We start from the raw sequence: 14,727 nt of genomic DNA on the forward strand, positions 1-14,727 counted from the left end.
ATGGGGAGCTGATTACTTTAGGGTTGTCGATGTGGTGATCACTGTCTACAGGGAAAAATATGAAGATATTAACTCCCAGCCTCTCTTAAATGGTTAGAGAAATCCGATCTTGCGCTGCTGAACGATTTCCCTAGTCATTTGCTTGAGAATACAGCAGGGTGGTGTGGGGGACTGGGCCAGACCTGAGGATTGTGGGTCCTTGTCATGCCGTTGAGTAAGGCCTTTCACTTCAGTTTGTCCAGCTGATATTGTACTGTGTAAATAACCATAAAAGGCAAAGAGCTGCACAGCTGGAAACCCTTTCTCATCAGGGCACAGACACAGGACTTGCATTGGGAAGGGGGGGAGGCGTGAGATAGGTGGGGAAGAGGGCAAGCAGGAGGATTGGGGAGGATACAGGTGTGAGTTGGACCAGGAAGATGAGGGTGGAGAAATTTGACCTGTAGAGACTGGGACACACACAAGTTCAGGTAATCACCACCTAGCCAGGCATGTAACACTCGATGTCAGGTGTCTGGGTCTGCTAGCCAGTCAGCTTCTTATTTCAGTCCTTGCACGTCCCAGCACGGAGGAGCACAGGGTGTCATTTCAGTGATAGAGAGGTGGGTGGAGCCTCTTTGTGGAGTCTCAGAGGAATTTATCAGACACTCTTATCCAGAGTGACTTAGGTTACAATATTATCCCTTTATACATCTGGATATTTACTGAAGCAATTCTGGGTTAAATACCTTGCCTAAGGGTACAGCAGCAGCACCCCAACTGGGAATCAAACCAGCAACCTTTCAGCTACAAGCCCTGCTCTGTACCACTATGCTACGCTGCCGTCCCTTGCTTTCTTGGAGGGCCGCAGCCAGGGGAATTCTGATGGGGGTGGGGGTGACACAGATCTTATTTTGACACGGGTTCAGGGAGGTAGCAGTGCCAGTGAAGTCATGCAGATGGGGCTGAGGACACAGGACACTTGTGGGGCACAGTGCGGTGACACACATGGTGGGCAGAGCTCAGGAGTGACAGGTGATGGGCAAGAGGACGCAACAGTTCACACTACAGGTTGGGGCGGGGGTGGGGGTGGAGTCCCCCCCCCCACCCTGAGCCAATCAGAAACATAGGGACACGACTTCCGTCACCAACGCAGACACAAAATTATGAGGAGTCAGAAGAAATGGTTTCAGCCTTGGTTTTTATTTGCGGTTGTTTTTGGTTTCGTTTTTTTGTGTGTGAGGTTTTTTTTTTATTTTTGGCCACAGAAGTGTCACACAAACAGAAGCAAACTGAAGGTCATGCCACTCAGACTGTTAACAGTGTGACATGGAGATGTCATTTATGGGAAGCTGTTGGGACGAGACACACACACATCTGGCAGGGTGATGGGGTGTATGGATCGAGAGGATGGTGTAAAAATAAAAAACCAACACAGCACAGTGAATTAAAACAAAAGTGAGAAACTCCCTGTGTGACGATAAACAAATTGATATGAAAGGGGGGGGGGGGGGGGGGGAGACAAAAAATGAACTACCCAATGGCTGCTGGGACTTCAGAGAACATTGGTTTACTTCCCTGGCACTGACAACATCCCTGAGGAACTGACCCCAGCTGGCCGAAGAGTCTCAATTCTGCAGCCGGGGTGAGAATCGGACGCACGCTCGACATTGTTCTCCTGCTACCCTGGAAACTGGCTGGGACTGAATCACCCAATCAGAGCTGAGAGGGTCCCAGAATGCTACACTCATTCATTAATTACCACCATCTTGCTGAAAGCGCATCCTTATCGCGGCGAGTACACAAAGCCTTTCATTTATTTACTGCCTGCCGTGGTAGCCACTTTGGTGTACAGACACCCAGAGAGGGGCGACTGAGGTGATGTACCTCGCTCAAGGGAACAGCGGCAAACAGCAGCACCCCACCTCTGAGGTGAATCTGGAACCTTCTGATTACCATGTCCGGTTCCCAAACAACCACCTGTGCTTTTGCGGACGGTTGTCGGTCACGTTCGGATTTGAGAGTGCCACTTGACTGGACTTTGACCATAATCAAATCCTGACTCAAGTTTCCTCAAAAATGACTGTCGTTTAGTCATTTTTTCGTGTCTCCTACCCGTTCACACACTGCAAAATCTGGAAGGGCTCACCTGTACAGAAACCCAGGATTCAACCTGTTAATTGGTGAACCTCATGCAGGTGAACATATGTTTCATGTCAAATCTTCAGAGGCACTTCCAACGTGCTTCCTTTGTTCATTACTTAAAACCACCTGAACATCTTTTCAAAATAATAGAAGAAAAATACGAGTAGGAGTAAATATGAATGAAAAAAAAGGAAGTAACAGGAGAATTTCTTTGGCTCCGAGGTCAGAATCTATGGTCACGCTGAACTGGGGACAGACAGCTGCACCTCCATGCTTCCTGTTGACCTTTCACCCTCTCTGTCCTCCCTGCAATAGCGTGCTGGCTCTGACCCCACAGCACAGCTGTCCCCATGTCATCTTTGGCTTTCGACATCAAGAGAGCTACCCTGACCATCAGAGAACAGCAACGGTCATGCAGCCCATGGTTTGACAGCAAAGCAGTTACCAACCAGGACCAACCAATCAGTGTTCAGATTAAAAGATAACCCATTACCCAACCACAGACCAGGAAGGAACCCTGCCAATATATGCCAGGCCCTGTAGTTTAGGAAATTTAGGATCTGGTGGTTACTGTTCTGCCCCACTGTCCTTTGGTAAAGCTGTAGTTTCTTGCACATTAAAAAATACAATAATTGTAGTTTTACACTACTCTTTTAATATTTCTGCATATTTTAAAATCCTGGATGGCTCCAGGAAAAGTCACCCAATGCTGTCGCTTTTGTCACAGGTCATGACCATGCCCGTAACCAGCTATGAGGTCACAGAGGTCCGGACCTCGGTAATTTTTTTAGAGCTAAAAATAAAATTTGAAGCTAAATCCAACTGGATGAAAAAAATCAGTGGTTGAGAACTTCTCCTCTGAGACAAGTGCATTCTTAATTCAGTTTAGAATTGTTATTTAGTGTTCGCTGTGTGTGAGAGTTGTGAGAGAGGGTGCGAGCGCAGCCCCTTACATCATCAGCACCTCCACTGACAGCAGCAATTGGAATTTACGCATGTTGGCAGCAGCAGGTGACTTGTGTGTGAACTGGCAGCATACCATTCAGTAAGACAAAGCAATGATCGTTATGCCATTATCTGTAAGAAACATTCAAAACAGTAACCAGGTACAGCATCTGGAGTAAAGGCATGAAACGTTATGATGTGAAACGTTAAATATGCGTACACTGGCCATGATGAAGGCTAGGATATTTCTTTCATATTAGTAGGCTAGCTAACGTTTCACACAACGCCACTGATGAAAAAACAGCTTATGTATGCAGTGGTATCATTAATAGTAGGCCTATGAAACATTTTAAAGCCAAATTTGGAAATGAATATAAGTGTATAATGATGTTAGCTTGTAATGGTGTTACTCTCAAGCATTTTTCTTTTAGTTTTACAGCTAACTAAGGTTACAAATAACCTTAGCTTAATTATCATGCTTCATGATGTATCTATGCATTTTGATGCTCTAGATTATGCATATTGCAGTTCAGATGGTGTACCTTACAATTAAAACACAAATAAAATTTGTTTCTTGTAAATAGCAACAGGTCTCTTTCCGATGATGCTTATTTGTATAAACCTAAACACCAACGCCCCCCCACCCCCCTCTCCTCGGACCTCACTATTTTTCAAACCCTGGTTACGGCCATGGCCATGACAAGACTTGTTTTTAAACTGTGTTTTAAAATGTTTGTAAAGGGAATAACACACATGTAGACTTGTCTTTCTGGAGCTCTAAATGTACGGTGAATGTCTTGTGTTAGGAACCTTCCACAGGGACTGTTCTATCATCATCTGATTTGGGGGGGTAATCTTATCTGTACGGGAGATTCCTCTACATGTGCACGTGTTCAGTGACAGACACACACACAGACACACAGCCACCCCAACCACATGCGCACAGAACCACACACAACTGGAAAAGGAGCACACCATTTCAGGTCATTCCAAATGGCACTCTACTACAGAACATTAAAACAGCTACAGATCATAACAAAAAGATCACCAGGATGGAGGGAAAATGAATCTTACCATAATAATAATAAAAATAATAATGATATGACTTGAATCATACTATTGGGCTGGAGACATCCCATGTGATATGGTTTTGTACCATGAGCATACACATACCAGCATGGTACAGTATGTCCTTCTGATGTGCAAAATATAACTTTCAGTAGGCAAAATACATTGATTTATCTATATACAGAGTAATCTTCAAAAATATAATGCTCCTAACTAGGAGCTGAAATTCAAGTCACTATTGCTTAAAGGGTATCACAAAAAACAGGAAACCTAGGCTGGGATAACTGGGAAAAACTGAAGCAGGGATTTTCTTCACGATTCCTGGATTGTGTGTGTGTGTGTGCATGTGTGCATGCTCATGTAGGTGCATGACTTATGATTACACACAGAATGTTAAATAAAAAAATAAACGACCACATGATTTTTAAAAAGCAAGTGAGGGAAAAAAAAAAAACATTGTTTTTCGGATTAAATTAATGAAATTCCATTCAACGGGATAACATTGTGAGTGTACATTAAGTAAAATTAGAAAACAGATGATTGTAACAAAATAATGAGGGAGCAGGCATTCTTTATTGGAAACAGGACAAAATACAAAAAAATATAATAACAATAATAATAAAAAACGGAGAGAGACAGGACACCGGAGGAGGGATGGGGGTGAGAGATGGGGTGGGGGTGGGGTGGGGTAACTGAAGTTAGGAATTTAAAGAGCTCTTACACTCCGCCTTAATGGCGCCACAGTTAATGGGCACAAAGGGCCGGCGCGCGGCCTGGCGCAGTCTGATGAGGTCACGGCACATGTGACGGGCCAGCTTGGTGAGGCGCGTGGCCTGCAGCAGGAAGGCCTGCTTGGTCTTCATGGAGGACTTGGGGCTGCCGCTGTTCCGCACCGGCACCAGGTGGGAGGACTGGCGGGGGCCGTGCCCACGCACCCGCGGCTCCTGGGGGAGGGGCACAGAGAAATGAGAGGCGGCATTAGGGTACAGGGTCTATTTGCTGGGAGGTTTCAGTCAAGGATTGGGGGATGGAGTAACAGTGAAGATATGGGAGGGGGTAGGTGGTTTGGTAAGGGTGAGGCCGAGGATATGGGGGGGGGGGGGGGGACCGGGGATTGAGTAAGGGTGAGGATAGAGGAGGGGATTGGGGGGAGCGCCATGGTGACTACCATGTTGGACACTGTGTTGTTTGCCAAGTTGGACAGTGTGAAAAAGAGAGACCAGAAGATGGAGCGAGAGATAGTCCTAAAAATGTTTTTTATATCCAGCCCTGGAGCAAATCCACAGTTCTCAGGCAAGGTTTGATTAATCTGCATCATTTCAAAAGATTTCTGCTTGTATGTGTTAATCACTGATAATTCTGGCCGTTAATAATGTTCGGAGAGAACGGAAGGTGACAGAACATTCTGGACGAAGCTTCTCCTTGTTAAGTTCTTTCCGTTGGCACGACAACACTCAAGCACCTTAACCCCCCCCCCCCCTTCAACATACACCCCCCACTCCAACAACTTGTTGGAAATGTGGCGCTTTTGATCACACCTTTCGACCACCCGCAGCCGTAACGCGAGCAGCAGAGTCACTCAAGCGTTCTAAACACCTCTCACCCGCATACCGAACATCTCACACACACATTCCATCGGCTGCTCAATGCTACACCCCAGCTCGTGCAATATGTGTACACATTCAAACACAAGCGTTCATACACACACTCTCTCCTCTCACTCTCTCCCTTTGTCCCCCTCATTCTCCCCCTCTCTCCATCTCTCCCTTTCTACCTCTCTCAAAGTGGTAAATAAATTAGACTACAGAAACCATTTAAGATTAGGTTTGCCAGCAGGACAGTAGGCCACAGGTGGAAGATTAAAGGTTAATTTCATACAGACAGTAGGAAATATTCTTCTCTCACGCAGATATAAACACATGGAGGCTGTCAGGCTTTATAGTGAAAGCAGAGACACCAGAGCTGGGGTCAAATCTGTTCTAGAAATGAACTGAAATTCAATTCACAAGCTGGAAAATTGCCCCGTAATTTTCTATGAAAAACTTTCAATTCACAAATTGAACATCAACCGATTCCCCAAATTGCCTGAGTTGAAATGGAATTAACCCCAACTCTGAGAGACACTTGAGAGTACTGAAGACCAGGAGGGAAACGGCCTCTACACTGCAGATACAATGATGAGCACAGCTGGGCTGAACAGCCTGCTCTTGCCATTAAACTTCTCATATTCTTATATACACTGTGAGCCAAAGTGGCTCACTTCTTATCACTGGGACGGACTGTGATGAACTCTGTGGATCTGCAAGACACAGGTGCCCCGCACTGCGTGCAACTTTCTGATTTGATCAGGAAGGAAAATCAGAAACTGTTGTTTTACGACAATATGGCTTTGAATAGGCAGTAACGACCTCCGTGCTGGGGGTCGCTGTCGCCCGGATGGGCGTGATAGTGGGGGTGTGGCTTACGTTGGGGGAGGGGCTGGGGGACGTCTTCTCCTTCTCCTCCTTCTCTGCCCGGCTGGGCATCTTGAGGCCCCCGTACTTCTTCCAATACATCCAGCAGGATACGCACAGCCGGCACTGCATGTTCGGGGGTCCCCATGAGTACCACTGGCTCGACTGCATGGCTGGCGGAAGGGGGGGGAGAGAGATCGGGAGTCAGCTGACAGTGATCATGTGACAGACCAAAACCCAACACCGCCCTGTCTCTGAGACACCTGTCCATCTTTGCTTGTTCTCACCTGTCTCTCTACCCCACAGGCACACGACTGTTCAACGATCCCACACCAAATGCATTTCGGGCTGCGTCTTGCTTGCTTAATTAAGTTCCTCATCCCGAGAGCTATCGAGTGATCGGACATGTATTTTGACTCAGAAGGACAACACTGGTGCGTCGTGAGTGCCCACATCGACCTGGTCAAAATTGCTTGATTGATCGCAGCCCTAAGAGCATATTGACTTGAGAGCGACGGTAAGTTCTGCGGGAATGTCGAACCCTTAAGAGCAGACTGACTTGGGAGCAATCTCAGAATGAGGGAACGCTCTCCTGGGCTCAGCTGCACATGCTGTATGTCAGTCATATTAATCAATATTCACACGTAGGTCAGTCATATTAATCAATATTCTCACATCCCAATCGTAGTCAGGTTATTTCACCGAGATGTTATGCAACTTGTACATTACCCACACAAAGGCTTTGGTATAGACTGAAGCCGCTCAAATTAAGAGTGCTGCATGAGGACAAAGCTGGCTCCTACCCATGGGCTACAGAAACATAACCTGGTCTAGTGACATGGACACACGTCCCAATGGCTAGCCGCTTCCTGTTCCTGAGAGTTTGGGCACTTTCTGCGGTACTCACAAAAGCAGCTCTCGCATGCCCGCCCAGCACCGCTGCCCGCCAACTGATAGCTGGCTGGTCCGGACGCCCCGTTCACTGCAGCCATCTTGCCGTTGCTGATGCCGATCTGGTTGGGGTTGGGCTTGTTGCTGCCGAGCGGAAAGAGGAAGAGAGAGAGGAGATTACCGCCAATCGTAAAGAAGGAGAGAGATTACTGCCAATTAGAAAGAGGGAGGGGGTAAAGATTACTGCCAATCAGAAAGAGAGAAGGGAAGAAGATTACTGCCAATCAAAAAGACAGGGAGAATGATTACCGCCAATCAGAGGTGGAGGTAGGACAGACAGTGAGGAAGCTGCAGGAATGTGCTGGATCGTGACCACTGCGGATGTGACACTTACTATGTGGGGATGTAAACTTGTTTCAGCTTGCTTTCAGCCTCTGCAGCCTTCAGTCGCTTCTGATCGGGGGAGAGAGAAAAAAAAAAATGACAGCTTTAGCTACTGTCCACACACTCATACACACTGCATTAACACTGCATGCTTAACACTGTCCTAACACCGCAGTAGTGTAATTCACACTGTCCTGTCTAACATTACAGTGGTGTTGCTCATAATTTACACTGTACCACACTATAATTTGTGTAAGTCATATTTGAAACTATGCTGTATAACATGCATTGAAGCTGTGTAACACTGCAGCAGTGTTAAGGGCTGTCTTTTACATTTCACACTGTCCTTTTCAACACTGCAATAGAGCCTGGAGTTCTGCTTCACATTACACTCACTCTCTCACCTGCTGCACATATCTGTCCGTCGTCTTCCACATGTAGTAGTACTCGATGATGCTGGTCAGAGACTTCCATGGCAGCTGAAAGGCAGTCAGAGTGAAGTGAATGACTCCCTGTCCTCGGAGGCTCTACACTGGAGGCCCCTGTGGAGGTGAAATATGGAACCTCGCTCCGCTGAGCCTAACCTCACCCTGCAGGAAAATAATGACCTGTGACACTGTGGTGTTGCATGAAACACCACCATTCTGAACTGCTGCATGCGGGAAAAAATGCTCAGAATGGTGAAAGCTGCAGCTTACACAGTTTGTATTGTATTCACACCCGGGCCTCTAATCGATCACTTTAACTCAATTTCCCAGAAGCCTCAGGTAGAGGGAGACAGATGCGGCTTCAGCGAAAGGACTCAGCAGTATCTTTGTCCTCAGGTGCAGTACACCTCTCTGCTCACTGTCACACCTCAAGGCAGATATAGGGGCTGCAGTGTGGCGTAGTGGCAAGGCGCAGGGCTCATAACCAGAAGGTTTCTGGTTCAGCTACCCGTTGGAGCACTGCTGTCGTGCCCTTGGGTGATCTGTGATTTCGTTGTCTTCAACAATGACAATAAAGCTCTCTTATGTCTTATGTCAACCCACAATCGCCTCAGGAAATATACAACTGTATAAATGGATAACATCTACAATTGTAAACTATGAACATTAGTCTAGATGAGCCTGTTCCTGTTGCATTACTCTGATGTTCATATTCGCCCAATTACTCTGAGGCAAGTATTATCCATGCTGCTGTAGCGGTGGGTAGGTATTAGCAGTATTGCTCTAATGTACATATAAGCCACGTTACTCTGATGTGTATATTAGCTGTGGGTATCAGCAGTGTTGCTCAGATGCAGGTATTAGCTTTGAGTATCAGCCATGCTGCACTGATGTACATTTTATCAGCACTGCCTTGCTGCTGTGACCTGAGAACAGGCCTGACGGGGGCTGAGAACATCTTGCCCTCATGACATTGCTCATGACTCCCGAGACTCTCCTGCCGCTATTTCTGTCCCTGGATCCCGCCTGACTCCCTCACTCTCTCCCTCCGTCTCACACTCCTGCTCCTTCCCACCTCCCCCCAGTTCTCAGGGGCATGCGACACTCACAAAGTCTTGCCGGATGTCGTTGAAGTCCTTGCCGTACTTCTCCAGCGCCTCCTCGAACAGGTTGGCCTCGGATGAGCTCCACTCCTCCATCTCGTCGCGGCACAGCACTGGGCCGCCCTGCGGCACCAGCACACTGATGGCACTGGACAGGTCGTAGCCATGCCGGTGCAGGGTGTCCATGGCGTGGAACTGCGGACGGACAGAGAGAGACGGAGAGGGAGACAGGAGAGAGCGGGGAGAGAGCGGGGAGAGAGCGGGGAGAGAGCAGGGTGGAGGGGGGAGAGACAGAGAGATCGAGGGAGGGAGAGGGAGAGGGAGAGGGAGAGGGAGAGGGGGAGGACAGGGATGGGGAGAGAGAGAGAGAGAGAGAGAGAGAGAGGAGAAAGGGGGGAGAGAGGGAGAGGAGGGAAGGGGAGAGAGATGGAGAGTGAAAGAATGAGAGGAGGGAGGAGAGGGAGAGTGACGGAGAGAGGGAGTGGGAGAAAGAGACAAGGGAGGGGAATAAAGAAAGGTGCGGAGAAGGGGGGGGGGGAGGGGTGAGTGAGTTATAGACACAAAATAATGATCTAATTCACTTGTGGTCCCAAGTCATCTTGATGTAGATTTTCTTAGTTCATTCCATTTGTTACTTCAGCTTATGCTTCCACAGCTTAAGTGTAGACCTTTTATGCTGATGAAGCTGACGGAAATGTACTGAAGATTCAGAGAGAGAGAAATAATGCAGAGAAAGATGCAGGGAGAGGCAGAAAGAGGGGAAGAAGAGAAAGCAAGCCTAGCTAGGAGAGGAAAACAGAAAGTCAGACCTGAAAAAGAGATAGTGTGTGTGCTTATGTATGAGTGTGAGTGTGTATGTACTGTTCAACTCAGTATTACAATGGCACATCCTTTAACCCCTCCTATTGTTTTTACATCTCCCTCCTCCTCACACTAAATACACAGCTAAGACCTGACTCTGGGCCTAATCACTCACATCTGTCATTGAGACACTGTTCCTCTAAGCACCATATAAGCTCAGAGACTCCACTTTCCTACCATCATGCTTCTGCTCCTGAAGAGGAGGTCACTGTTCACTCCGAGAGACAAACCAGGTGCTTGGCATCCCCCTCGAGGATAAATACATTCCCAATGTCTCCAGTACCGCAAATATTGTTTTTAGACTCAGGAAAACACAACTCTTGCGAGACGATTTTTGCTGAGTTAATGGAAGCTTGGGAGTCTGAGATTTGCCAGATGGACCAACAGGAATAGTTTTTTTCTGCCGTAGAGAGCTTTAGAATTGGTGTCAATCGTGCCAGAAGAATCAAATGCACAGCACAGTGTGTCAATTCCGCACCCTGAAGATTAACACACACACACACACACACACACACACACACACACACACATACATACACATACATACACACACACACACACACGTGCCCGTGCGTGCACACAAAAACACACACAGTATCTGTCAGACACAGGGGAAAGCAAAAAGCATAAAAAATAAAGCATGTTTTATATATATATATATATATATATATAAAAAAGCTTCAATCGAACTTCCCATTGTATTACAGCACAACACGTGTTAATGACCACTTTCAATTATCCACTCAAGCAGGGAAAAAGAGACAGACAACCCTCTCCCAAGAGCTTTTCTATTGAGTGATATTAGCTCATTACCCTCAAGATAATTAAGTGCTGAACTGAGGTCATGGAATAAAGAAAAAGAGAGAGAAAAGAACAAAATCACCAGTGTTTATTTCTGGTCGTGCAGATTCTCGGAACTGTTTTTTGACACCTGGAGAGTCTCACTGCATTTATCAATGCACTGGTGCAGGAGAGTCAAAGTGCGTTTCAAGTGCGCTGGTGCACCTAGAGGGTCTCGGTTTGTCATGTCATATGATTTCTCTCGGCCACAGCTGGGTATTCACAGAAGCGGGTCACATTCAGAGCCACGCCCGCGATCCCCCTCCCACCACACCCCACGATTCCAGCCAGAGAGCTGCTGGCTGTGAGCTTCTTTCCCCTGAGCGCTACTCTGCCTCTCTGCCTCGAGTCTCTGCCTCACCAGCGTGATGTCTCTGGAAGCTGCCGCCGCGCTCATGTGCAAACTGGGCTGCCTGACGGAGCTGCTGCAGTCCAGGGCCCGGGCGAATGTCCCCACGGCGCTGCAGACAAGAGACAAAGGCCTTCCTCATCATCTCCATCAACATCATCATCGTCATTGTTACTTAAGCCACTGTACCCGAGCAGGACCCTAGAGTGCTCATATGACAAATCCAAAACCGGGGCTCAAGCATCTTCATCACCATCGCCATCATCATCATCATCAAAACACTACGCACAATACCCAAAGAGAGTAAATAGGTACACATGGCAAGGACAAAATAATAATAACAGTAATATATATTCACAGATCAGCCTCCTCAGGTCCACTCAGAAGGGCGTGCTTCCCAAAAACACTGACTGCCAAATAATGCACACACATGAAAGGTCCAGACGTTTATACCTCCATAACCAGAATTCTGCAGCTTTGTCTCTCTCCCTGGGTTTCTGCTTTCTTGGAGCAGAGGCAGGAAACCCTGGTCCTGCAGTAACATGGATGTTTCTGGATTTTGCTCCATCCAAACTCTTAATCATATAATTGGACCAATTAGATTAATTAATGCAGGTAAGCCTGTGCATTTGGTGAAGCAAACAGCACCCCTTTACTTTCCTGTGATAATTGATGTCATTATGTAATTAAGGGTATTAACATGGGTTCAGAGATTTGAGCACATTCGAGATTTACTGCACATCTCTGCAATAACTGAAATGGCTTTTGAACATAAGAAGGACAGACTAATTGGCTGATTGGCTGTTCAAATGGATGAATGACCAATTAATAATCCCTGGCCATCAGTGGTAGTGCGTAAACGAGTCCCACACTTCTCCACATTATCCTGTGGATGTCAGGGGTAAGGGGGTGAAAGGTCGTACCGTGCCACCACCAGGAACTGGTCGATCTGCTTGTTGGTCAGCGGACACTCGGGGTCCCACATCTTCACCTCAAGTTTGGACTGGTCCCTGTCATCTGGCTGGCCTGGACACCCCCCAAGAAATACAATGAACAAGATTTTAAAACTAGATGAAGACCAGTCAACTGTGTCTTACATTCACTGCTCATGCAGAAACGCAATGTGCGGAAAGACAACAGGAGAAAGCTCAAACACACAGGGAGAAAACTCACTGCATTTTTAACAAACAGGTCACTGAGAGGAACGACCAACCTGAACGCAATGGTCAAAAGAGGGAGAAGAGGGGAGGGAAGGAGGGATTGGAGGGTCAGAACTGGCCGCTGGTGGTGACATCACACTTATGACCCGAACGGGATTCATGACCCGAGAGGAGACATATGTATTGTGGAAACACAGGTTGCTAAAACAGAAAACAGATGAACCCTGTTCCACCAGAAACTCCCAGAATGCAATGCACCACCACAGCAGTGAAGGGGAAAGTGGCTCATTGATTATTTACAGTTTAATTCAGCCTCTAACAGCTGTCTTTCAGATTGCCTGTCAGTATGTCCAGGACCCGGGCTCAGCAGGCACCAGAAAGAAACAGACATGAACACACTCACCCTCAGAGCAGAGCGTAACCGTGACGACGGCAGATACCAAATCACTCCAGAGAGGCCGCATAAATTAACGAGGGAGCGGAAATCATTGTTCCTTTCCCCTCATTAGTGTCGTAATTACAATCATCATCATCATCATCATCATCACCACCCAACCCCCTTCCTGACTCTCTGTAATTAAAAGGGACATTATACTGTTGAAATAATCATTACACATATGGATTATCACTGTATTGTGTATATCATTGTGTATACTATAACAGCAATCACTACTGTTATTATCACTGTTAATTAAAAAAAGGGAGAAATATTGGTTTGCATGTAGGCAACAGCCTTTTTTCTCCTTCTTCATTTTGGGAAACGAAGGCAGAGGAATAAAGATGATTGATAAATATGATAAATACTCAAACAGATTTCATTTTACCGGCCAGACCAAATTAGCTGGGTCGATTAGAGAGGAAATGAGAGCCGACTGAGCAGAGATGGAGCTGTGCCTTTCACTGCGCCTGGCCTCCTGACTGCGTGCTTTAACATACACACACACACACACACACACACACACACACACACACACACACACACACAAGCACGCAGGGGCACATGCAAGCGTACACACACGCACCAACACCCGGAAGTGCATGTGTACACTCGCGCTCGCACACACAAGAAACTACCAACGTGAATGCCGCTCTCTCTTCATTGACAGGCCTACTGGTGTGATCCCAAACAGAAGCCCTCTTCCTCTGTCACTCTCTCTGCCTGCAGCCCCATGCCCTTTCCCTACCTCATTAGCGTCAGTCCGGCTAATCGCTCAGTAAACAGCAATCGCCTGCAACCTCCTGCCGTGACACCTGCACTGTGCTGGCGCAACGCTCCCATTGTTGAACTGGAAGCAGATAACCTTTGATTGGCTCAGATAGGAGCACATCAGCAGAGAGATGCAGACAGTACTGCAGTGCATTCTGTCCAGAGTGAGTCTGGGGGTAATAGAATCTGACTACAGGACCTTTAGAGGTAGAATGAAGAGGTACAGGACAGAAATGTCACAGGCCAAGAATCACACACTCTCGCATATGTGCACACACACACACACGTGCATGCACGCGCGCACGCGCACACACACACACACACACACACACACACACACACACACACACACACACACACACACACACACACTCCTGATAAAACTGCCTGGTCGCTTATCCACAATGCACTTCTACAGTCAAATCTTTGCAGATTCTGTATTTACTGACTCAGTTTTTACTTGGCTCAGTTTGCTTTACAGCAAAGATCCTGTACATGCCTACAGACAGTCTCCCCTTTAATGGTCTCTGCTCTCGCCTGACAGCTGTGGCACACCCGGTGACCTCTGAACTCTGACCCTCCCCTACCCTTGACATTCCCTGGGAGTCACTCTCAGCCATCCCATAATTCACCACAGGCTTCTGAGGTTGAGGGAGGGATCGTGAGGATGCCAAGCAAACAGTCTGCCTTTCACAAGTCCCCCCCCCCCCCCCAACAATCCTGGCCCCCCCATCCTGCTGTCAACCTGTCAGCACGGCGACGTGACACATCATGCGCGCTCCATTTGTGCCAGGCACGTGTCACTTCTGCGGTTATGAAACTGCCGACGCCAAGCGATTGACAGAATCTGTGTGGAACCCTGAGCTGTCGCCCTCAGGGCCGAAGGAGCACGCCCGCACACACAGTGCGAGCAG

The 14,727-nt window shown here is 47.5% G+C and overlaps 1 protein-coding gene across 1 annotated transcript in view; it reads right to left on the reverse strand.

The window, feature by feature from the left end:
* LOC118777439 (metastasis-associated protein MTA3-like) overlaps positions 1–14,727 on the reverse strand; it is a 38,160-nt gene that overhangs the window by 8,304 nt on the left and 15,129 nt on the right. The window contains exons 7-14 of the mRNA XM_036528337.1: positions 12,370–12,472; positions 11,459–11,558; positions 9,403–9,591; positions 8,270–8,344; positions 7,876–7,934; positions 7,498–7,625; positions 6,603–6,763; positions 4,859–5,081 (exon numbers count right to left, since the gene is read on the reverse strand). Of these exons, the coding sequence (XP_036384230.1) occupies positions 4,859–5,081; positions 6,603–6,763; positions 7,498–7,625; positions 7,876–7,934; positions 8,270–8,344; positions 9,403–9,591; positions 11,459–11,558; positions 12,370–12,472 (1,038 nt within the window). The remainder of the gene's footprint in view (positions 1–4,858; positions 5,082–6,602; positions 6,764–7,497; positions 7,626–7,875; positions 7,935–8,269; positions 8,345–9,402; positions 9,592–11,458; positions 11,559–12,369; positions 12,473–14,727) is intronic.

This window comes from Megalops cyprinoides, chromosome 1 (genome assembly GCF_013368585.1).
Source record: "Megalops cyprinoides isolate fMegCyp1 chromosome 1, fMegCyp1.pri, whole genome shotgun sequence".
Taxonomy (NCBI): Eukaryota; Metazoa; Chordata; class Actinopteri; order Elopiformes; family Megalopidae; genus Megalops; species Megalops cyprinoides.